General features: G+C 39.0%; 5 protein-coding genes across 10 annotated transcripts in view; all 5 read right to left on the bottom strand.

Moving 5' to 3' along the window:
• Window positions 1-205: 205 nt before the first annotated feature.
• LOC148734076 (uncharacterized) lies at window positions 206-4,606 on the bottom strand. Its single transcript, XM_088754246.1, has 4 exons — window positions 4,392-4,606; window positions 2,256-2,810; window positions 1,035-1,649; window positions 206-515 (listed from the first exon to the last, which is right to left on the bottom strand). The coding sequence occupies exons 1-4, from the start codon at window positions 4,402-4,404 to the stop codon at window positions 511-513; spliced, it is 1,188 nt and encodes a 395-aa protein (XP_088610372.1). The 5' UTR covers window positions 4,405-4,606; the 3' UTR covers window positions 206-510.
• Window positions 4,607-12,609: 8,003 nt separating this feature from the next.
• Window positions 12,610-13,228, bottom strand: LOC148734075 (A disintegrin and metalloproteinase with thrombospondin motifs 9-like). Its single transcript, XM_088751630.1, has one exon. The coding sequence runs from the start codon at window positions 13,120-13,122 to the stop codon at window positions 12,610-12,612; it is 513 nt and encodes a 170-aa protein (XP_088607756.1). The 5' UTR covers window positions 13,123-13,228.
• A 1,627-nt stretch (window positions 13,229-14,855) lies between these two features.
• LOC148734074 (A disintegrin and metalloproteinase with thrombospondin motifs 9-like) lies at window positions 14,856-17,783 on the bottom strand. Its single transcript, XM_088754257.1, has 2 exons — window positions 17,072-17,783; window positions 14,856-16,554 (listed from the first exon to the last, which is right to left on the bottom strand). Exons 1-2 carry the CDS (start codon window positions 17,574-17,576, stop codon window positions 16,550-16,552), a joined length of 510 nt encoding a protein of 169 aa, XP_088610383.1. The 5' UTR covers window positions 17,577-17,783; the 3' UTR covers window positions 14,856-16,549.
• A 443-nt stretch (window positions 17,784-18,226) lies between these two features.
• On the bottom strand, window positions 18,227-21,449 carry LOC148734073 (collagen alpha-1(XII) chain-like). The gene is made up of 3 exons (XM_088754253.1): window positions 20,697-21,449; window positions 20,416-20,565; window positions 18,227-18,845 (listed from the first exon to the last, which is right to left on the bottom strand). Exons 1-3 carry the CDS (start codon window positions 21,001-21,003, stop codon window positions 18,277-18,279), a joined length of 1,026 nt encoding a protein of 341 aa, XP_088610379.1. The 5' UTR covers window positions 21,004-21,449; the 3' UTR covers window positions 18,227-18,276.
• Window positions 21,450-24,165: 2,716 nt separating this feature from the next.
• LOC148734071 (uncharacterized) overlaps window positions 24,166-24,664 on the bottom strand; it is a 5,594-nt gene continuing 5,095 nt past the window's right edge. For 2 of the 6 annotated variants that reach the window (XM_088754261.1, XM_088754263.1), the window contains exon 5: window positions 24,166-24,328. In XM_088754261.1, the coding sequence (XP_088610387.1) occupies window positions 24,208-24,328 (121 nt within the window). In that variant the 3' untranslated portion in view covers window positions 24,166-24,207. Of the gene's footprint in view, window positions 24,432-24,664 lie in introns of all 6 variants that reach the window. The other 4 variants (XM_088754262.1, XM_088754264.1, XM_088754259.1 and 1 more) reach the window with 2 other exon arrangements.

Raw genomic sequence — 24,664 nt, 5'->3', positions numbered from 1 at the left:
CATTTCATCGGTTCCTGTGGAGTCCTAGCAAGTTTTCATTCTGTGAAATTTTGGTCACCAGAAATGAAAAAAATTTGTCATTTTCCTACTATTTTAGGTTTTGTATGTGAACTTACATTTTAAACTTACTGACCGGTGGAAACTTTCCATCATTGTTGAGGGTTAAACGACATAAAAAACAAAAAATTGTGTACGGACAGGGAGCTCCCACTCAAAACTGCACAGCTTTATTTTTATATTTGACTTTTGCCGGCCTTCTTCATCAGTCTTTTCTCCTAATTATGGACCACTATAACAGGAAAAAAAATTCATTCAATCGGCATTAGATTGCCATTGAATTGTTTTAGAAATTATGCGATCATTGCGTGTTATTCACTTGTGTTTACATAACTTAGTGGTAGAAATATAAGACCAAGTCCTAGATTATCAGTGGCAGACTGTAGATGATAATGATCCTTATCGATGGAATGACCTGCAGTTGTCTTGTAAGGATCATCGAGATGGCCCTTCCTACCCTGATGAAATAAAATTAAAAATTCTGTCAGTACCGGGCCAGTATCGCACCCTAAAGGCGTCACTAATTCACAGTCAGTGAGGAGCCTAAACTATACAATGATAAGTCATAATTATTATGACATTCACTTGTACATGATCTCAGCAAATTATAATTTTAGGCATTCACACCGCCCACTGACATCAGATCTAAGGTTTGGATTCCTGACACAGAACTACAGGCAAAAGAAAACATAAAAAGAGAGCTTTAATTTCACGCAATCATAATTTGGTTTTAAGTTAGGCATGCAGGTAGAAAGACAGACATACAGACGAACTGAGAGGCAGGCAGAGATGACGTCACTATTGCCGTGGGTCAGGACAGTAAGAGATCACAAAAAATCAGTGACACACTCGGCGCCACTTCCACTTTTCTTCTCACCAAATGTTGACGTCATCTGTTATCTATTACTGAATAAACACACGACAACAAAGTTGTGTCAAGAAAGCTGAAAAAGGAAAAATTTATTCCTTATACCTACCAGCAGGAATAGAACACAAAAGTTCCAATATGATAAATCCCTGAGATGGAGAACATGAACCACATGCACCTCCACACTTGGCAGACACCACTGCACCATCAGGCGACTTCTGGTAGTCCTGCATCGTCAAACTTGTCGGCCATCCCGAAAATTTCCAGTTCACATCGTTCCGAACACGAAGTCTCGTCCCGCTCAAGTCAACCTTGAACTGACCTTTCCGGCAGTTACCAAAATTATTCGAATAACAATCCCCAGCTGTGCCATATGGGATGTCTTTACCTCCCTGAGTCTGCGCGAAGGTGAAAACATTGCTCAAAATTTTCATGGTTGTGATATCAAGGCGCACTTTGTTGAAGTAAGTGGTGCCTCGATATGAGTACAATGTGGATCGCACAGCACCACTGCAGTCGTCCCTATTTTGGAGCATCTGCGCATACACATTAGCAAAGTTGTTCACTGTACCCGACTCCAAGGTGATGAACTCTTGCGGCGTGTTAGATCTCATATTATGGCAGTAGATTCTCGTTGGGTCTTTGCAACTGTCGCTTAGATGAAGCAGGTAATGGCCGTCAGAAGAGTACCCGAATGCTTTCACTTCTGCGCAGCTGCGAAACTCTGTTTAGAATTGAAATTGAATTAAATTCAAAATCGTTTAGGTTGCTACTGCAATCCTTTAACAAACCCAAACAAAAACAGCTGAAAGAAAAAGCTTGTTACAGTTAATGCAGATGTTTTTATTTTTAAAACAAATGAACTAGTTAGAGCGGCTGCACTTTGCCGCCCGGTCAAACTGAGGCACCATCCACACAAATGCGATTTCGTTTAAAAACGCATTGTTTTTGACACGTTTTTGCCCATCGTACATAATAAAATGCCAAAGCCGCTGATGAAAACGGAGACTTTCGCGAACGGTGTCCAAACTGGAGCGTTTTGAAGACAAACCGTTTTTAAAAGGCACGATTTCTTATGTGGATAAGTGAAAACAAAAGATTTTGAAAACCGTTTCCCAAAAAGTCACTTACTGTCACAGACAAAAGTCTTCTACTTTCATGCGCAAGATGAGACATCACAAACAATTATTTTAGCTACAATGCGCGAAGGCTGAAAACAAACAAGCAACAATTTTTACCGCGGTTTTATTCAACGCAGCGTACGCGAACAAGACACAAGTTTGCAGGGAACTTCTTTTGAAAGCAGACTTTCGTTTTTAGATTTCCTTACCTTTACTCACAGCATGTGGCAATTTCTTTGCCTCCTCTGTATCTTTACTTGGCTCAGGTATAACTATGAGGTTGATCCCCGAGGAGATCTTCTCCCACTTGTCTATGCCCGGCTCCTCCGTGATGGCAAATACAATGACCTTCACTGCATTGCTTCTAAAATTGGTGATATCGTTCCGGATCTCAGTAGAATTCTCATCGAAGTTTCCCTGGGTCAGCACAACAAGAATATTCTCCGCAGATAGCCGCTCGCCTTTTTCTGTTGTAAAAACCTCATCTCGTACTTTTGTAAAAGCACCGCTCAGTGTACCTGGTTGTCCGCCAGGGCCAGGTATGCTGCTGATGAAACTTGTAAAATTGGCTTTGCTGTAACCGTCATTGAAGAAGACCCTGGCAATCGCAGGACCATTGTAGTCCACTAGAGCAACACGAGTTTTGTCATCGGATATCTCATACTCATTAGCAAAGTTCTTCAAGATGGCTACCATTCTTGAAAAGACTGAAGACGCTTGAGCTCCAGACGCACCGATTACAAAAGCAATGTCGACGGCTTTTTCTACAGAATACAACAAAAACAAAAAGAATATACAGCGTGAGGCTAGGACCGCACGGTTCAGTATGGATTAAGGTGACCCACAGATAAGAGTATAGTTTAATGTAGTTTTAATAAGCCAGCAAAACAGACTCAATTTACGGATCTGGGAACTTTAAAATCGCTTTCTTTCTAAATGAGATGATACCCCTAAAATCATTAGCAATAAAATTCTCGCTTTCATACGTACTAGAGAAATCAAAACTGACGTCGATCTCCTTTGTAACAACATATTCGAGAAATGAATCATATTGATATGGATAAAGGTCTGGGAGAATAGCTGGAGTATTCTAACACCGGGGTAAGAAATTCCATAAGCGGTTATGACTTCCACCCGTGGTCAGCATTTCCGCTATATCGTATCATATTGTCTTCTTCATCGGCAAATCTAGGAGTCGGGAGAATAACATGTCACTTCTTCCGCGATCATACCAAGTTAGCAGCCCCAATTGATAGTGCTGCTTCATCATCATTTCTTCATGATCACCAGCGAATGAATTTGAGGCCTTTAGCAAAGTGAGCCATCGAGAGGTATACTAAGGAGTCTGGTACTAATAATGGTGAGAGCCAGTCCCTTCAAGGCTTCAAACTTTGTAGACGAAAAAAAGTTAGCACGCGTGCCGCGGGGGGGGGGGGGGGGTTAGTAATGAAGGCCTACAGGCAGGTTATGTGGATTAACAAGGTCGCACCGTAAATTTCAACACTACATCCGGGAAAGAAGGCGGGATTTCATTGTTTTTGATTCCCTTGTGTTCCCGATCAAAGGTCAATTCCTGTTAACATACGTCCAAACAGCTGATCTTATTTTATCATCTCACATTCTTCTATTTTCATCATCTACTTTATGAGAAACTCAAAAGTTATCCAGATCTTTTTCATGTTGTTCACTAAGAGTGGAAAAAATTGTCTAATCACGTAAGTTAAAACCGCGATGCCGAGAAAGGCAAAACCTGTATTTAACACTGTCAAAACCATCGGAAATGAAAATTGTATTGCAGTAGTTTAATTTATGATCAGAGGCTCATTTTTCACATGTTCGATGACTTAAACACCTTAAAGGGTCCAAGGAAATGATAGGGTCTATTTTAAGAAAGATACGACGGCGATAGGAACATGACCTTAGCGAAACAAAAGATTTAATGAGCGCAACTCAGCACGTTTGTTTTGAAAATTTATAACGACATTTCTCAGCCTTACTATGAAAAAGGAAAAAAAAAACAAAAACAGTGTGAAACCGCCATGTTCTGCATGTATACTATTGGAAAGGAAATTTTGACAGAAATTCATCCACATCACTATTTTTTTCTATTTTAACAGAACCGTCGTTTTTCTTAGCTGTCGTGACATCTTAAATTTCCAATTTTAACTCCTATTACAAGAAATGACCATGCAAAACTTAACTTTTAACTTAGGCACTTTAAGTGGGTGCGTTTTGCGACAAACAAGCTTCAGTGAAAAAACTACGAAACCTCATAAAATGGACATAGAGATAATAAAAATGTATATTTGAAATTTAGGAGTAACGAATCAACTGTGAAATTAGACCTTCAATTTCCATGTCGCAGTAAACCAAAGCTGTCTTTCCAGATGCACTTAAATCCAACCAGTATTTCTTGCTGATGACGTCTTTACCTTCGCTCGCTTTTATTTCCCCACACGACTCTGCAGGCAGTTCTGGAATGGATCCCAGAGGAGCTGTTACATAAAGTAGATAAAAGAAGCACAAGAATTAGCCGTTTATTCTCTTGCTGAACAGAACCTCGATTGCACACAATTCAGACTCGGCCACCGGGGATAGCTATGGTTGTAAAGTATCTAATGCATACCTCTGCCAAAAAAACGTACGTGATAAAACCGAGAAGGGTCTGAGTGGAAGTTCTTAGGTCTTGCCTCTCTGGTTCGGTTATTCAGTTCACAAGACTTTTCCCCGATTACGTAACTGTAACTCTGGCACCTGATTTCTCTTTCACAGCTAATGTCACACTCGTGGGTGGCAGTTACTGAGATCTTCTTGAAGACAAATCCGTGTAGAGCCATTCCGCTCATGCTTCTTTCTCGTCTGCATTGTTTATCAGCAGATACGATGGCCATCAAGAGGCGAACGTTGAAGAACAAACACACTTTCCTCCACATTAAATGACCCGACGATGAGACAAAAAAATGAGTGAGTTTGTTCTGTCTCCTGTTGTGGAGGGTAGATCGAGTCGATCAATATTCAGAACTGTTCTAACTACTTTTCAAAGCAGGAAACTATTGTCAGCAATATTTATCAGTAGCTCACAAAAGTGTTCCTCATTTCAGTTTGTTATGAAGATTTTGCTTTTTTTTTTTGCGGGTTTCGCAATTCTCCTGATTAATTGTGAAACTTAATCGATTCATGCTGTCCCGTAATAGAGGTCCTTAATATGTTGTTGCTATGGTTACAAAACAAAACAGTTATAGTGGCGAAGAGAAACTTTTTCGTCTGTTTTCTCTTGTAGCCGTTAAAATAACTGTAGTTATCAGCCTGGAGGTCAGCTATCTCAGTATCTGCTAGAGGAACAAAAACCACAGCGGAAAAAGGTCCATGAAGAAGAAAACAGTGACCAAAATAAAAAAAGTCCTGAACTGCAAGAAATATTTTCATGCGCGTTCATAAAAAATTAATTCTCTTGAAATTTTTCTGACCCTCAATATAATTTTCATTTGTTATTCATTTGAGGAGTTATTGGATTGTGTTAGGAATGGCTTTAGGTGACATCACGATAGATATCCGATCCCAATTTTTTTCTTTAATTTCGCCACCTGTAGAGCCGGAAAAGTGAGTTAAAAAATAGGTAAAAGTCTTGAGAGAAAACTATACTAGATATACTATCTATTAACACATGAGCCTTTCTCTGGATATTTCCGAAGAAATCGAAGATGCGAAGATCACCGCGGAAAAAACGAAGATTTTGCAAATTGCATGATTAATTCTGAAATTTAATCGATTCAGCTGTCCTTCATAGAAGTCCTTAATATGTTGCTGGTATGGTTACAAAACAAAACAGTTATAGTGGCGAAGAGAAACTTCTTCATCTGTTTTCTCTTGCAGCCGTTAAAATAACTGTAGTTATCAGCCTGGAAGTCAGTTATCTCAGTATCTGCTAGAGGAACAAAAACCACAGCGGAAAAAGGTCCATGTAGAAGAAAACATTGACCAAAATAAAAATAGTCCTGAACTGCAAGAAATATTTTCATGCGCCTTCAGAAAAAAAAAATTCCCTAGATGTTTTTCCCACCCTTAATTGTCATTGTTATTCATCTGAGGAGTAATTAGGTTCTGTTAGGAATAGCTTTTCGGTGGGAGGCTTTCGGCGACATCAGGATAGATATATATTTTAAATTTCGCTACATCTAGAGCCGGAAACGTGAGTTAAAAATTAGGTAAAAGTCTCGAGAGAAAACTATACTAGATATACTATTTATTAAGACATGAGACTCTCTATGGGTATATCCGAAGAAATCGAACTGAAGACGCAAAGATCTCAAGATTGAAGCCAAGATCTGAAAATTGACCAAAAATTTGCGTGATGAAATTGAGCACTCAGATATAAAACTGTCAAAACTCGTAAATAATATAGAAAATATCTGTTGATTCTGAATTTTGAACAACATTTCACTGCTATTTTGAGAACGGTGTCAACAGTCCTAGTCTAGAAAACTGAACAAACAGAACGTTGCCAAAGAATACAACAGTCCTTTATTGTAAGTTTCATTAACTGTGTATATTGCTTTTCGTGAATTTAAACAGTGAATTATGCAATTTGCTATTGAAGTGAAATATTTATCAACTGTGAATAACACAAAATAAACGTTTAACCCATTTCAATCCGAAAAACGAAGATCTTCCTAAAAAAAAACCAAGATTTGCAAAAAAATCGCGAAGAAAACGAAGACCGTATGGGTACCCATACAGATGCTCAGATATCATACCTTTTAGCTTTTTTCACAAATACAAGATTATAGTTTACCAAGTAACACTAGTTTGAGTATGAAATCATATTTAATTATTTATAAGATAACATGTGACTCAAGGCCCACGGTGTTAAAAGTTTATAACCGTTTGTACAATTTATCACCTCAAGGTCTATCAAACCTCTTTGAGAAAATCAAATGTTGCCTTTCAAATTATCTGTAGTTATCGGCTCGTAGTTTATACCTTTTCACTTTTTGTTTCTAATTAACACTGCTTGTATCTATTCACTGAGAAAACGTCCCATGCGACTAAAAATAACCGAGCGGCAGATGATTTTTTAAAAAAACAAAGCTGCCAAGATTTGAAGTGAGTATCTGCTAGAGGAACAAAAACCATATTGGCACTAGGTCCATGAAGAAGAGAACACTAACCAAAATAAAAAAGCCCTGAACTCAGTGCAAGAGATATTTTCATGCGTGTTCAGAAAAATTAACCATCGTGAAGTATTTCTTACTCTTAATTGTCACTGTTATTTATTTGAGAAGTAATTAGGTTGTGTTAAGCCCTGGTCAAACGGCGCATGACGGTCGATGATAGTTGATGATAGTCGATGATAGTTGAAGCGCGCGCTTCCGTTTGACCACCAACTATCATGCACTACTTAAACAATAGAGTGTTTCTGTCGAGGAACTATCGGCTGATAGTTGCCCCGCGAAAATTTGATGTTCTTAAAACAAATATTTGCCCGAGAAGCAAAGCTTCGAGGGCAAATATGCTAGTCTTTATTGTTCACCACTAAATTTTCTTCTGGGCGCCAGTTGAAAAACAGTCAAAACCCACCAAGATGCATGCAGATCAATCAAATGTTTATTCATGCGTACAGCCTGTTACAAATGTCAATAACTCGCAACCGGACATTGGCTAAATAATACGAGAAAATTTTTCACGGACGGGCACTATCCATCCGGGTACTTTCCGCAGACGGGCACTATCCATCCGGGCATTTTCCGCGGACGGGCACTATGGGCTGATAGTGTCTCTCCACGGATGAACACTATCGCGTCACGTGATCGATTTAAACCAATAAGAATCGGAGAAAATTTAGTGGTGAACTATAACATCGACTATCACTATCATTCATTTTGAGCTTGTTCAAATTCTTCACGATAGTCGATGATAGTTCTTCTCGTTTGACCACGCGTATAATAGTTAATGATAGTTTTTGGTCAGCTGTTTTCCCCAAAAATCAGCGGGCTCCTTTAAAATGGCCGCCAAAAGCTCCTCGCAAGGCTCAGCTTCAGCTTCAGAAATTCGTTTTTATACCCAGGATAATAATAATGAGAAAGAAAATATTGAAAACCAACATTTCCTTGTAAGCGGCAGTGTCCTCCACTTGCAATTCTTCCACTGAAACAACTGAAACAATTTTATTACTCTCTCATCTATCCCTATATGACCTATGCTATCATGGGGAAGTGCTTGCAAAACTAGACTAAATAAATCAGATCTAAGCAAAATACATGCACTTGTTCAATTTTTTTTGCACACAGTAGAGAGAATGCTACACCTTATTATAATTTATTGGATATCTTAACAATTGATAATATTTTCAAACTACAAGTAGCACTCTTTGCACATAAAATTATTAACAATCCAACAGGCATCCCAGTAATTTTTTCTGGAACTCTACCTCTGGCTTCTGACTTCCATAGCCATTAGACTAGATTTGTTTCTAACCTTAACTTCCGTAGGCCTCTAATACATAATAATTATGGAGCTTCTACTTTTACTTTCATTGCATCGAAAATATGGGAGACTATTCCACTGCATGCATCTAAAAAAATGATGTTATTATCACTTCTCCAAACAATCCAAGCTATATCTGCTAACTTCACAATCTGCTTCTTAGATTGCATTGATCTAGTTTACTTTAGTTTCTTTGTTCTTAGTCTTTGTTCTTTTCATTCATTATAAAGAAGAAAAATTAATTCTCCTTTTTTTAACTGAATGAAATTTTTATTTATTTATTTACTTATTTACTCACTTCTCTATTCTCTTTGTTTATAGAACTAATTGTGTATAAATACCTTGGTTAGTGTAAATATAGAATTAAAGTAAAGCAAGTCTTGTGTAAATGTTAAGATGCATCTGTTAATTATACGTGACAGTGGCCAACTCGAAAGCTATGCTACTTTGGTCACTGTGCACATTTTACTTTTGATTATTGATGTAATTTACTGTTTCTTATATATTCTGACTTTTATAATCTGTAGTAACCTCGTGAAATAGTGCGAATAAAGAGTTCCGTCGTCGTTTCGTTTCCACCAATTTCAACATCCCCCTTTCGTTTCTCCTTTAATCCATTCCGTTGTCCGTGCTCTCTTATACCAATGCTCTCCAGATTCATCCGTACATTCCTCAAACAAATCGATTACTAGTAAGCAAGCTGCCACCCTCTTTCGTCGTGATAAATTCATACTTCAACAAGTTTGTTTGTCTCACGCGAAGCAATGTTGGTGTTCATATTTTACGCGGAAAGAGCCTGGAACTAGCTGCTCGCGTGACTTTGCTCGCGCGACTGCCGGTGAACTATCATCAACTATCACGAACTTTTTTGGCCGTTTGACCATGAGAATGATAGTTGGTGATAGTTGATGATAGTTTGAAGAGAATCAACTATCATCGACTATCATGCGCCGTTTGACCAAGGCTTTAGGAATGGTTTCTAGACGACATCAAGATAGATATCCGATCCCAAATTTCTTTTTTTAATCTTGTTCAACCTCGTTCCCAGGGTCTTTTTCCTTGGTTATTTTGTTATATTCAGAACCGGAAAAGTGATTAAAAATTAGGTAAAAGTCTTTAGAGAAAAACTATACTAGATTTAACAGCTGGCTCATGCGTCGGCGCAGGATACAAATTAGAAAACAACGATGAATTCCATAGGTAAAAGGAATGAGAAGAGCACTCCACAAAGAATTCTAGGTGCAAGTAAATACTAAATTTGTTCCAGTTTAGAAAAAAGCAAAATACTTGAGACTTCTTACCAGCTTTTTCAACCCTTTTAATGTCAAGTTTTGACAGAAACAACACAATTTCATCTGTCCATTGCATTTTCTGCTTCAGTTTCGGATATCAGTTTCCCGTGTAGTCAAAGAAATGCTAGCATGCGAAAATAAACATAACAGCTGTAACTTTGCCAGGAGTTGAAATTTTATTTTTGGCATAAATGAATGAATATATCTGAAATAATGACTTGAGTGACTTCTATTATCATGAAAATCGTTCAACCCTTAACGAAGTGACTTGGTATCGCTGGAAAAGTTATTCCTCTTTGAAGAGGACTGAGATCATAATGAGACCAGCGGACGTCTGACTTACTTTGCTTTTTGTCTTCAGATAGCCTTCGGTTAACAGCATAGCCGATTATTCACCACTCACTTGCAACATCGACAGAATCTCAATCAAGGCCAAAGAAGCCTTTCATGTTCGATATCCCCGATAATGTATGTTCTAGCATAGTTCTATTGGTTTGTTTTGTTTTTTTCTCGTTTTGCATTCGTTCTTAAACCAGTTTCCGATTGCCACGTAAATGCTCAATTTGAATAATCAAATAAGAGCGATACATCGATGTAATTTACGTAGGAGGCCCAACAAGGGGTTCTTTGGATACTGTATTTTGGATAAGACATTCTCAGAATACAAGATACTTGCGTAAAAAGTTAACGGGATACAGTATATTAAGAATATAGAGATTCAAGAACGTCCAACTGTAGAGTTGAAGGGATAAAAACCATAGGAATTAACAGGATAGGGCGTATTTAGGCCACGATTTGAAGGACACGGAATACTAGATTTTTATCGGTTCCTGTCGAGTCACCAGAAAAGACTTAAAACCTTGCAAAATTCCTTCATTTTCCTACTATTTTAGGCTTTATGTATGAACTTACTTTTCAACTTACTGACTAGCGGAAACTTCCTATCATTCTTTTCAGTCACAATTTATAAACATAAAAACAAAAGAATGTGTACGGACGAGCCGGAACTCTCGATCAAAACTGCACAACTGCGTTTTTATTTTGACCTTTGCCGGCTCTATTCATCAGTCTTTTCTCCTAACTATGAAAGAAAAATAGTTCATTTAATGGGCATTAGGTAAGGGTCTCAATAGGGGGATCACGTTGACGGTTAAAAATAAACCCTTTTGACGGTTGACGGTAATTAGATTTTAGGTCATTTGACGAGTGACGGTGAAATGTTTGGAATGTCGTTTGTAAAACGAACTAAACACACGAAATTTGACTGTAATTCTTCATAATGACTTGTCTGTAAAGATCCGTTTAGTTATAACACCTTTTATCCACAAATGACTAACGTTTTACGACTCCGGAAGTGTTTCCACACCGGAAGTCAGTTCGTCGTCGCCAACCAGGTTTGCTCGCGACTAGAAGTTAAAGAACTTACATAAATGTATTTTTGTAATATATCAAAACTTTTAGTTATAAACAACAGAACTTGACCACAATTAAGGCAATTGCTTAGGTTTCAATTAAAGATATCTGAGATATTTGACGGCTAATATTGGCTTGCTTATTTCACGATCAACGTTAAAAAAAACTGCGTTTTCAGGACGGTTGACAGTTAATATTCTTGGCCATTAAACGGTTGACAGTTAACCCCACTGAGGCCCACTTAGATTACCTTTTCAGAAATTTTACGATTATTGCGTGTTATTCACTTGTCTTTACATAACTTGGTGGTAAAAATATAAGACCTAGTTCTAGGTTATGGGCGTCGGACTGTAGATGATAATAATCCTTATCGATGGACTGACCTCCTTCAATTCTTGAACATGATGGTTGAACTGCATTTGTCTTGTGAGGATCGATTAGCCCTTCCGACCCTGATGAAATGCAGTTACTAATTCTGTTAGTACTGCCGTGCCAGTATCGTATTCCTAAAGGCGTCAGTGTTCATCCACAGCTTGTGAGGAGTCTAAACTGGACAGTAATAAATCATATCATGACATTCACTTATATCTCTATTATTTTTTATTTGTATTTATGTTTGTATTTATAAACTTCGCCAGATTTAGCAGGAGAGATCTCACAGAACTAATGTTCCAGTAACGAGACTCCTAGACAACCCACCCATCCCATCCCAGGGGACGACATCCATCACACAGTAATCCCATGCGTGGGAAATTAACGTCTCCTACCCCAACCTTTCAGGAGACGGGACCTCCATTTATTCGTCCCTATCTGAGAAGACTAGAATTTCTAACCATTTCTTGATGTTATAGAAAGGTAGAAAATTCTTCTCAATTATTTTAAGACCCTGAGTGTTGGTCCGGCCGAGGCTCGAACACTCGACCTCCCGCACAACAGTCCAGCGCCAGGGTAATGGGCTCCTGCCAGAGCTGTATCCATTGAGCTAACCGGGAGACGGTCAGCAAATTACAATTTTAGCTATTCACACCCACTGACATACAAGAATTGGATTCCTTACACAAAATTGCAGGCAATAAAACTGAAAAGAAGGTGGCCATGCATTCATAATTTGGTTTTAACTAAACTAAGGCATGCACGTAGACAGACAGATAGACAAACTAAGAGGCAGGCGGAGGTGACGTCACTATTGGTCAGGTCAGGACAGCAAAAGATCCCAAAAAATCAGTGACACACTCGGCGCCACTTTTTTGTTCTTTCCAAATTTTAACGTCATCTTTTATCTATTACTGAACAAACGCACGAAATCTATTTAGCAATTTCACGGTCAGTGGTCTCAAGAAAGCCTTAAAAGGGGCAAATAAGACGATTATGAGTTTTACCTACCAGCAGGAATGGAGCACAAAGCCTCCAGTATGATAAATCCCCCAGATGGCTCACATGAACCACACCAACCTCCACACTTGGCAGACACCACTGCACCATCAGGAGACTTCTGGTAGTCCTGCATTGTCAAACTACTCGGGTATCCCGATGCTTTCCAGTTCACATCGTCCCCAACACGGAGTCTCGTCCCGCTCAAGTCAACCTTGAACTCACCTTTGAGGCAGTCACCAGAATTAAACGAATAGCAATCGCCAGTTTGGCCATATGGGATATCCTTACCCTCCTGAGTCTGCGCGAAGGCGAAGACATTGCTCAAAATTTTCATGGTTGAGAGTTCAAGGCGCACCTTGTTGAAGTAAGTGGTGCCTCGATTTCGGTACAATGTGGATTGCACAGCACCACTGCAGTCGCCCCCATTTTGGAGCATCTGGGCATACACATTAGCAGAGTTGTTCTCCGTACCCGACTCCAAGGTGATGAACTCTTGCGGCGTGTTAGATGACATATTATGGCAGTAGATTCTTGTTGGGTCTTTACAACTATCGCTTACATGAAGCAGGTAATGGCCGTCAGAAGAGTACCCGAATGCTTTCACTTCTGCGCAGCTGCGAAACTCTGTTTAGAATTGAAATTCAATTCAATTTAAAATCGTTTAGGTTGCTACTGCGATCTTCAAACCAACCAAAACGAAAAACAGCTGTAAAAAAACGTTTCCTGCATTAGCTGTAACAGGGGCCTTGTTACAGCCAATGTGAATGTTTTCATTGTGAAACAAACGAACTAATTAGAGCCACTACACTTTGCCACTCGCTCGAAACTGAGGCACCATTCACAAAAAATGCGATCTCGTTTGAAAACGCATTGTTTTTGATAAGTTTTAGCCTATCTTACATACTAAAATGCCCAAGCCACTGATGAAAAGGAAGACTTTCGCGAACGTGTAAAAGTTGTAGCCGTTTTAAAGACAAATCGTTTTTAAAAGGCTCGGTTTCTAATGTGGATAAGTGAAAACAGAATATTTTGAAAATGGTTTTCCAAAACGTCCCCCATCGTCATAGACAACAGTCTTTTTTGAACTAATGTTATGCGCAAGGTGAGACATCACAAACATTTATTTAAGTTACGATGCACAAAGGCCACGAGAGTGCTCAATTAACGAAAGCTCAAATTCTCCATGGACAAAATTTCCCTTAAAAACTCTCGAACCAAACAAATCAATTTGATTCTTCCATTTGGCCAGACGAGCGCATGAGCTGTGAAAACTTGTGACGTCAGTTTTCGTCTCGGTCCCGTGGAATCCCGTAAAAACCCGAGATAACAAAAGCAGAGGGGATACTTGGGCGTAATCATAACATCGTTGATTTTTTAATATCGAAACATCTGGTCAATTTTGCGCGTATCATGGCAGAAAACCAGTATATCGGCACGAAAAAGAGCTCTGTTGAAATAAACATTTATGCAAAGGATTGCCTCCTGCAGGCGGTAGTTTGTGTTTCAGCCCGGCAAATATTAATATTCGGTCGCCATATTGGACGGGTGGAAGGTTTGGGACGAGTGACATGACACAGCAAGGGGAGGTGGGGGGGAGGGGAGAAAAATCTGACTGGAATTAGCTTACAGTGTACCCGTTTGAGAGCCAAATAAAATACTAATTAGACAAAAGGATACAAATCAGAAAACAGCGATCAATTACATGGGTAAAAGGAATGAGAAGATAACTCCACAAAGAATTCCGGGTGCAAGTGAGTACTAAATTTGTTCCAGTTTTAACAAAAACAAAATACTTGAGACTTCTTACCAACACTTTTAATCTCAAGTTTTGACACGAACAACACAATTTCATCTGTCCATTGCATTTTCTGCTTCAGTTTCGGATATCAGTTTCCCGTGTAGCCAAAGAAATGCTAGCATACGCCTTCTTCGTCGTTTTGCACGGCCCCTACTGCACAAAACAACACAAACGTAATGCAAATTACAAGAATAGCCCAGGGATTGCGGAACATCGCGGACATCTGCGAAGAAGTACTTTTCAATCGTCGATTTACATATATTTTCTCGCTCCAACACGTACGAATTTGGGGCCAAAATGTTTATCAGATCCCAGGCTTTCCAGATCAACCCCGTACATACGCGACATACGCATGTTTTAAATGACTAGGCCGCTTGAAGTGATGAGTTTGTTTTGGCCGAGCGGTCAATGCCAGTCACGACTTCTTTCAAGTTCGACGACTTCGAAGCCCGATTTACATGGTTTATTTTTCACTTTTCCAAAGTATTTTGCGACTTCTAGATAGAGTAATAAATATATATCGTAAATCTAACCGTACATTTAGATAAAGTTATCGTTAACTTTGTCTAGTTCTGCTTTTCGCCAAAACATTAACAATTTCCGATATCATTTTGTGTCACTATTGGGGGCCTGGAAACGAAAAACAAATTAGAGGCAAATGTCATGTAATTTTTTGGCATGAATAAGCATAACAGCTGTAACTTTGCCAGGAGTTGAAATTTTATTTTTGTCACAAATGAATTTAAAATCTGAAATAATGACTTGAATGACTTCTATTATCATGGAAAGCACTCAGCCCTTAACGAGGTGACTTGGTATCGCTGGAAAAGTTATTCCTCCTTGAAGAGGACCGAGATGAAAGTGAGACCAGCAGACTCCTGACTTAATTAATTCCGCCTTCTTATCTTCAGATAGCCTTCAGTTAACAGCATAGCTATTATTCACTTCTGACTTACAATAACGACGGAATCTCAATCAAGGCCAAATAAGCCTTTCATGTTTGATATCCCTGATAAAGTACGGCGGATTTTCTAAAAAATCGTTCTAGCATAGTTTTTTCAGTTTGTTTTGTTTTCTCTCGTTTTGCATTCGTTCTTAAACCAGTCTCTGATTGCTATGTAAATGTTTAATTTAAATAATCAAATAAAAGAGATGTAATATACAAATGAGGTCCCATTAGTGGTTCTCTGGATACTGTATGTTTGTATAAGAAATTACCGGGATACAGGATACCTAAGGAAAAAATTAACGGGATGTGGTACATTTAAAATATAGAGATTCAGAAGTGTCGAACTGGAATTGAGGGGATAAAAAAAAACCACAGGATACGGTATATTTAGGCAAAAAATTAAAGGACACGAGATACTCGCCCCTCTCCAGTGCGGCCATACATTTCAGCGATTCCTGTCGAGTCCTAGCAAGTTTTCATTCTGTGAAATTTTGGTCACCAGGGTCGAGTTGTTCAAAGGTGGGTTAAGATAACCCAGGGTTAGTGTGAAATTTGATTTCAGATCCGAAAGCTTTAAAAGAAAATGAAGTTTATTTCCACTTGTTTACAATATTTGATGATTGAATGAGCTAAAAAGAATTGGGAAAATTATCCCAAAACAGCTTTTGAACAAAGAATATAGAAACCTGGATTAAAATTTAACTTTGGATTAGCGCTAATCGGCCTTCGAACAACTGAGCCCAGAAATGAAAGAAAACTGTCATTTTCCTACTATTTTAGGTTTTGTATGTGAACTTACATTTTGAACTTACTGACCGGTGGAAACTTTCCATCATTACTTAGGGTTAAACGACATAAAAAACAAAAGATTGTGTACGGACAGGGAGCTCCCAATGAAAACTGCACAGCTGTGTTTTTATATTTGACTTTTGCCGGCCTTCTTCATCAGTCCTTTTCTCCTAATTATGGACCACTATAACAGGAAAACAAATTCATTCAATCGGCATTAGATTGCCATTGAATTGTTTTAGAAATTATGCGATCATTGCGTGTTATTCACTTGTGTTTACATAAATTAGTGGTAGAAATATAAGACCAAGTCCTAGATTATCAGTGTCAGACTGTAGATGATAATGATCCTAATCGAGCGAATGACCTGCAGTTGTCTTGTAAGGATCATCGAGATGGCTCTTCCTACCCTGATGAAATAAAATTAAAAATTCTGTCAGTACCGGGCCAGTATCGCACCCCTAAAGGCGTCAGTCATTCATAGTCAGTGAGGAGCCTAAACTATACAATGATAAGTCATAATTATTATGACATTCACTTGTACATGATCTCAGCAAATTATAATTTTAGGCATTCACACCGCCCACTGACATCAGATTTAAGGTTTGGATTCCTGACACAGAACTACAGGCAAAAGAAAACATAAAAAGAGAGCTTTAATTTCATGCAATCATAATTTGGTTTGTTAGGCATGCAGGTAGAAAGACAGACATACAGACGAACTGAGAGGCAGGCAGAGATGACGTCACTATTGCCGTGGGTCAGGACAATAAGAGATCACAAAAAATCAGTGACACACTCGGCGCCACTTCCACTTTTCTTCTCACCAATTGTTGACGTCATTTGTTATCTATTACTGAATAAACACACGACATCAAAGTTGTGTCAAGAAAGCTGAAAAAGGAAAAATTTATTCCTGATACCTACCAGCAGGAATAGAACACAAAGGTTCCAATATGATAAATCCCTGAGATGGAGAACATGAACCACACCAACCTCCACACTTGGCAGACACCACTGCACCATCAGGCGACTTCTGGTAGTCCTGCATCGTCAAATTATTCGGCCATCCCCAAAATTTCCAGTTCACATCGTCCCGAACACGAAGTCTCGTCCCCCTCAAGTCAACCTTGAACTGACCTTTCCGGCAGTTACCAGAATTCTTCGAATAACAATCCCCAGCTTTGCCATATGGGATGTCTTTACCTCCCTGAGTCTGCGCGAAGGTGAAAACATTGCTCAAAATTTTCATGGTTGTGAAATCAAGGCGCACTTTGTTGAAGTAAGTGGTGCCTCGATCTGAGTACAATGTGGATCGCACTGCACCACTGCAGTCGTCCCAATTTCTGAGCCGCTGGGCATACACAATAGCAAAGTTGTTCTCCGTACCCGACTCCAAGGTGATGAACTCTTGCGGCGTGTTAGATGACATATTATGGCAGTAGATTCTCGTTGGGTCTTTGCAACTGTCGCTTAGATGAAGCAGGTAATGGCCGTCAGAAGAGTACCCGAATGCTTTCACTTCTGAGCAGCTGCGAAACTCTGTTTAGAATTGAAATTGAATTAAATTCAAAATCGTTTAGGTTGCTACTACAATCCTCTAACAAACCCAAACAAAAACAGCTGAAAGAAAAACTTGTTACAGTTAATGCAGATGTTTTTATTTTGAAACAAATGAACTAATTAGAGCGGCTGCACTTTGCCGCCCGGTCAAACTGAGCCACTATCCACACAAATGCGATTTCGTTTGAAAACGCATTGTTTTTGACACGTTTTTGCCCATCGTACATACTAAAATGCCAAAGCCGCTGATGAAAACGGAGACTTTCGCGAACGGTGTAAAAATTGGAGCGTTTTGAAGACAAACCGTTTTCAAAAGGCACGATTTCTTATGTGGATAAGTGAAAACAAAAGATTTTGAAAACAGTTTCCCAAAAAGTCACCTACTGTTACAGACAAAAGTCTTCTTCTTTCATGCGCAAGATGAGACATCACAAACAATTATTTTAGCTACAATGCGCGAAGGCTGAAAACAAACAAGCAACAATTTTTACCGCGGTTTTATTCAACCCAGCGTACGCGAAGAAGACACAAGTTTGCAGGGAACTTCTTTTGAAAGCAGTCTTTCGTTTTTAGATTTCCTTACCTTTACTCACAGCATGTGGCAATTTCTTTGCCTCCTCTGTATCTTTACTTGGCTCGGGTATAATTATGAGGTTGATCCCCGAGGAGATCTTCTCCCACTTGTCTATGCCCGGCTCCTCCGTGATGACAAATACAATGACCTTCACTGCACTGCTTCTAAAATTGGTGATCTCGCTCCGGATCTCAGTAGAATTCTCATCGAAGTTTCCCTGGGTCAGCACAACAAGAATATTCACCGCAGATAGCCGCTCGCCTTTTTGCGTTGTGAAAACCTCATCTCGTACTTTTTTAAAAGCACCGCTCAGTGTACCTGGTTGTCCGCCAGGGCCAGGTATGCTGCTGATGAAACTTGTAAAATTGGCTTTGCTGTAACCGTCATTGAAGAAGACCCTGGCAATCGCAGGACCATTGTAGTCCACTAGAGCAACACGAGTTTTGTCATCGGATATCTCATATTCATTAGCAAAGTTCTTCAAGATGGCTACCATTCTTGCAAAGACTGAAGACGCTTGAGCTCCAGACGCACCGATTACAAAAGCAATGTCGACGGCTTTTTCTACAGAATACAACAAAAACAAAAAGAATATACAGCGTGAGGCTAGGACCGCACGGTTCACTATGGATTAAGGTGACCCACAGATAAGAGTATAGTTTGATGTAGTTTTAATAAGCCAACAAAACAAATTCAATTTACGCATCTGGGAACTTTAAAATCACTTTCTTTCTAAATGAAATGATACCCCTAAAATCATTAGCAATAAAATTCTCGCTTTCATACGTACTAGAGGAATCAAAACTGACGTCGATCTCCTTTGTAACAACATATTCGAGAAGTGAATCATATTGATATGGATAAAGGTTTAGGAGAATAGCTGGAGTATTCTAACACCGGACTAAGAAATTCCATAAGCGGTTTTGACTACCACCCGTGGTCAGCATTTCCGCTATATCGTATCATAGTGTCTTCTTCATCGGCAAATCTAGGAGTCGGGAGAATAACATGTCACTTCTCCCGTGATCATACCAAGTTAGCAGCCTCAATTGATAGTGCTGCTTCATCATCATTTCTTCATGATCACCAGCGAATGAATTTGTGGCCTTTAGCAAAGTGAGCCATCGGCGGAGAGGTATACGAAGGAGTCTGGTACTAATAAATGTGAGAGCCAGTCCCTTCAAGGCTTCAAACTTTGTAGAGGAAAACAAGTTAGCACGCGTGCCGCGGGGTAGTAATGAAGGCTTACAGGCAGGTTATGTGGATTAACAAGGTCGCACCGTAAATTTCAACACTACATCCGGGAAAGAAGGCGGGATTTCATTGTTTTTGATTCCCTTGTGTTCTCGATCAAAGGTCAATTCCTGCTAACATACGTCCAAACAGCTGATCTTATTTTATCATCTCACATTCTTCTATTTTCATCATCTACTTTATGAGAAACTCAAAAGTTATCCAGATCTTTTTCATGTTGTTCACTAAGAGTGAAAATAATTGCCTTATCACGTAAGTTAAAACCGTGATGCCGAGAAAGGCAAAACCTGTATTTAACACTGTCAAAACCATCGGAAATGAAAATTGTATTGCACTAGTTTAATTTATGATCAGAGGCTCATTTTTCACATGTTCGATGACTTAAAGACCTTTAAAGAGCCCAAGGAAATTATAGTCTATTTTAAGAAAGATACAACGGCGATAAGAACAAGACCTTAACGAAACAAAAGATTTAATGAGCGCAACTCAGAACGTTTGTTTTGAAAATTTGTAACGACATTTCTCAGCCTTACTATGAAAAAAAAAAAAAAAAAAAAAAAAAAACAGTGTGAAATCACCATGTTCTGCGTGCATACTATTGGAAAGGAAATTTTGACAGAAATTCATCCACATCACTATTTTTTCTATTTTAACAGAACGTTTTTTAAAGCTGTCGTGACATCATAAATTTCCAATTTTAACTCCTATTACAAGAAGTGAATATGCAAAACTTAACTTTTAACTTAGGCACTTTAAGTGGGTGTGTTTTGCGACAAACAAGCCCCAGTGAAAAAACTACGAAACCTCATAAAATGAACATACAGATAATAAAAATGTATATTTGAAATTTAAGAGTAACGAATCAACTGTGAAATTAGACCTTCAATTTCCATGTCGCAGTAAACCAAAGCTGTCTTTCCAGATGCACTTAAATCCAACCAGTATTTCTTGCTGATGACGTCTTTACCTTCGCTCGCTTTTATTTCTCGGCACGACTCTGCAGGCAGTTCTGGAATGGATCCCAGAGGAGCTGTTACATAAAGTAGATAAAAGAAGCACAAGAATTAGCCGTTTATTCTCTTGCTAAACAGAACCTCGATTGCACACAATTCAGACTCGGCCACCGGGGATAGCTATGGTTGCAAAGTATCTAATGCATACCTCTGCCAAAAAAACGTACGTGATAAAACCGAGAAGGGTCTGAGTGGAAGTTCTTAGGTCTTGCCTCTCTGGTTCGGTTATTCAGTTCACAAGACTTTTCCCCGATTACGTAATTGTAACTCTGGCACCTGATTTCTCTTTCACAGCTGATGTCACACTCGTGGATGGCAGTTACTGAGATCTTCTTGAAGACAAATCCGTGTAGAGCCATTCCGCTCATGCTTCTTTCTCGTCTGCATTGTTTATCAGCAGATACGATGGCCATCAAGAGGCGAACGTTGAAGAACAAAGACACTTTCCTCCACATTAAATGACCACGATGAGACAAAAAAATGAGTGAGTTTGTTCTGTCTCCTGTTGTGGAGGGTAGATCGAGTCGATCAATATTCAGAATTGTTCTAACTACTTTTCAAAGCAGTGAAACTATTCTCAGCAATATTTATCAGTAGATCACAAAAGTGTTCCTCATTTCAGTTTGTTATGAAGATTTTTTTTTTTTTTTTTTTTGCGGGGTTCGCAGTTTTCCTGATTAATTGTGAAACTTAATCGATTCATGCTGTCCCGTCATAGAGGTTCTTAACATGTTGTTGCTATGGTTACAAAACAAAAGAGTTAAAGCCGCGAAGTGAAACTTCTTCGTCTGTTTTGTCTTTCAGCCGTTAAAATAACTGTAGTTATCAGCCTGGAGGTTAGTTAAATAATTTGAATATATCAACAAAGTTGAAATGGTAAATTGGACACCGTTAAGATCATAAAAGCTGACGTTACGAGCGTTAGCCCTTCGTCGTTCGCTCCGACTAAGGGCTAACGCTCGTAACGTCAGCTTTTATGATCTTAACGGTGTCCAATTTACCATTTCAACTTTGTTGATATATTCAAATTATTTCGTTACCCCCACGGACGCAGCCCCAAACAATTTCTTTAGAAACTATCAGCCTTTATTCATGGAGGTTAGTTAACTCAGTATGTCTGCTAGAGGAACAAAAGGTCCATGAAGAAGAAAACATTGACCAAAATAAAAAAAATGTCCAGAACTGCATATTTACATGCGTGTTCAGAAAAAATTAATTCTCTTAATGTTTTTCTAACCCTTAATATAATATAATTGTCATTTGTTATTCATTTGAGGAGTAATTGGATTCTGTTAGAAATGGCTCTAGGCGACATCACGATAGATATCCGATCCCAATCTTTTTTTTAATTTCGCCACCGTGTAGAGCCGGAAAAGTGAGTTAAAAATTAGGTAAAAGTCTTGAGAGAAAACTATACTAGATATACTATCTATTAAGACATGAACCTACCTCTGGATATTTCCGAAGAAATCGAAGATCACCGCGGAAAAAACGAAGATCTCAAGATTGAAGCGAAGACCTGAAAATTGACTAAAATTTGCGTAATGAAATTGAACACTTAGATATAAAACTGTCAAAACTCGTAAACACTATAGAAAATATCTGTTATTTCTGAATTTTGGCAATTGAAAAACATTTCACTGCGATTGTGAACGGTGTCAACAGTCATAGAACACTGAACTTCGAACATAGTCACCTCGAAGAATTGACGAAAGAGATGGCCTCCGGTATCGGGGCCCTAAAGCGAATTAGGCACCTGATCCCAGCATCAACCTTACATCTCATTTACCAAGCTTTATTAAAACCTTACTTTGATTACTGTGACATTGTTTGGGGTAGCTGTGTGGGAAAACGCTACGAGACAAACTCCAGAAATTGCAGAATAGAGCAGCCCGTGTGCTGACATTCTCTCAGTGACAATGATGCTGATGCAACTGAGCTACTCGAGTTTTTAGGGTGGAAAAATCTTGCACGCCAGCAGGAAATCAGTAAAGCCACCATGATGTTTAGATGTCTGCACGGGCTAGCTTCAGAGTATCTGTATTCAAAGTTTACGTGGTGTGACTCTGCTTATGACCTCAGGGACTCTGAAAATAAGCTTAATGTTCCATTACCGCGCACTATTAACTATCGTGAAGTTTTTCTTACTCTTAACTGTCACTATTATTTATCCGAGAAGTAATTAGATTGTGTCAGGATTGGTTTTTAGATGACATCACGATAGATATCCGATCCCAAATTTCTTTTTTTAATCTTGTTCAACCTCGTTCCCAGGGTGTTTTCCCTTAGTTATTTTGTTATATTCAGAGCCGGAAAAGTGATTAAAAATTAGGTAAAAGTCTTTCGAGAAAAACTCTACTAGATTTAACAATTGATTCATGCGTCAAACTCGATCTGCTCACTACGGTGACCAGATATTGCCATGATGTGGCGATTTTAGACACCGGCGTTTGATCACAAGGTGATCGCAGTGGCGCTGACGCTGAGGTTGGTGTAGACTTTCGGCAGTTTTGCTGCCTTGCTGATGCTTTTCATCATGTTGTCGAGCTTGTTGACTCCGATCGGTCATGCATCGTACCAAGCTTCATCGTAATTCCACTGCTTCTTCGGATATTGAAAAAATGCTTCGCTTTTGGGATTCAACTTCGCTATGTAAAAACTTCAACCGAGCCGGTGGCTGAAAACTGAATATATTGTTCTTGCTCTTTGTCTCAGGGTTTTAAAAGCGATTTCACAGCTGAAGAATGGGAAAATACTTCTGCAATTCAGCAGCTCAAATTGGAATAGCACCACCGGTTGGCGTACAAACTAACTTCAGTTACTGTTTAATGATCGCTGATAAGTTTGATGGGGGTCAGCTTCACATGAAGGTTTCCGGTTTGAACACATGTTAACAACAAGAATTTAAATTATCTTGTAAACACCTACTGGAATAAACCACCGTTTCTCTTCTGTTTTAAAATGAATTTCTTCCCACTGCGATTTTCCATCTTTCACTTGCCTACATTAATCATTCATAGTTTTGTTAACAAGTTCGACTTTCTAGGGATTTTTTAATCTTTAGCCGCCCGATTATTCTTCGTCGTTCGCTTTGAAGTTTTACAAAATAACTTGTACAAATAAGGTTAAAATCAAAAGAGTACAAGGCAAAAACTACGGGCTGATATCAACCAACACTGAATAGCTCAACAGAAGAAGGACTAAGACAGGTGTGAGCCGCTTTTGTTTATCGCTGTCTTGTTTTGTAACCATAGCCACACAACATTTGCAGCACTCCTATAAAGGATGCTATAACTTAAAACTTTTACAGTTAATAGACCCAACTGAGGGGGTGACTAGTTCGTCATTCGCAAGGTAAGAAATATCTTAATGTGCACAGCACGCTAGCTGTTTCTTTGACCAGGTTGACAAGCTTCAAAAACGTTCTTCACGGAGAGTTTTTGGAGCACGACTATTTCTTTTAACCAGGTTTTTATCTTACCTCACTATTATCCTGAACATACTACATGTATATTCGTGATTGCAGCGTGATAGAGTCCGATTAATGTAAGACGGTGTTTTGGAATGTTACCAATAGTAAGACTGACTTTCACCAAAAAATTAAAAGCAAAGCACCGTTTCAAACATCAACCCTTGGTGTTAAGTCACATCACAAAAAATTAAGGGGAGTATTTTTTGTTGCTTGTTTGTTTTTTATTGATGTTTTGCAGAAAAGTGATGAAATGTCGTGGACGGTGTGTTGGTTCTCCCTCGTCGTCATCTTGACGGGCATCGTCTCTGCTGATAAACAATGCAGACAAGAAAGGAGCGTAAGTGGAATGGCTCTGCAGGGATTTGTCTTCAAGAAGTGCTCAGTAACTACCATCCACGTGTGTAAAATCAATTATAACATAACCAAAGTAAAGCGCACGCTCTGATTGGTCAATTTAGCGTCCCCCATTTGCCCATGGGTGTACGCTGCTGACGTGAGCAAATGCAAAGACTATTTTCCCGCGCGCGGTTTTTTTTCTGGTCACGTAAGATTTGTTAAATAAAAGGGAACTCTTTAGCTACAATGTGTTAATGTTATGTTATAAAACAAATGGTAAATACCACAGCGTACACTATAGAGTTATG

This window comes from Stylophora pistillata, chromosome 3 (genome assembly GCF_964205215.1).
Source record: "Stylophora pistillata chromosome 3, jaStyPist1.2, whole genome shotgun sequence".
In the NCBI taxonomy this organism is placed as follows: domain Eukaryota; kingdom Metazoa; phylum Cnidaria; class Anthozoa; order Scleractinia; family Pocilloporidae; genus Stylophora; species Stylophora pistillata.
The sequence above is the reverse complement of the archived record's forward strand: the minus strand, read 5'-3'. Positions and strand labels throughout refer to the sequence as shown.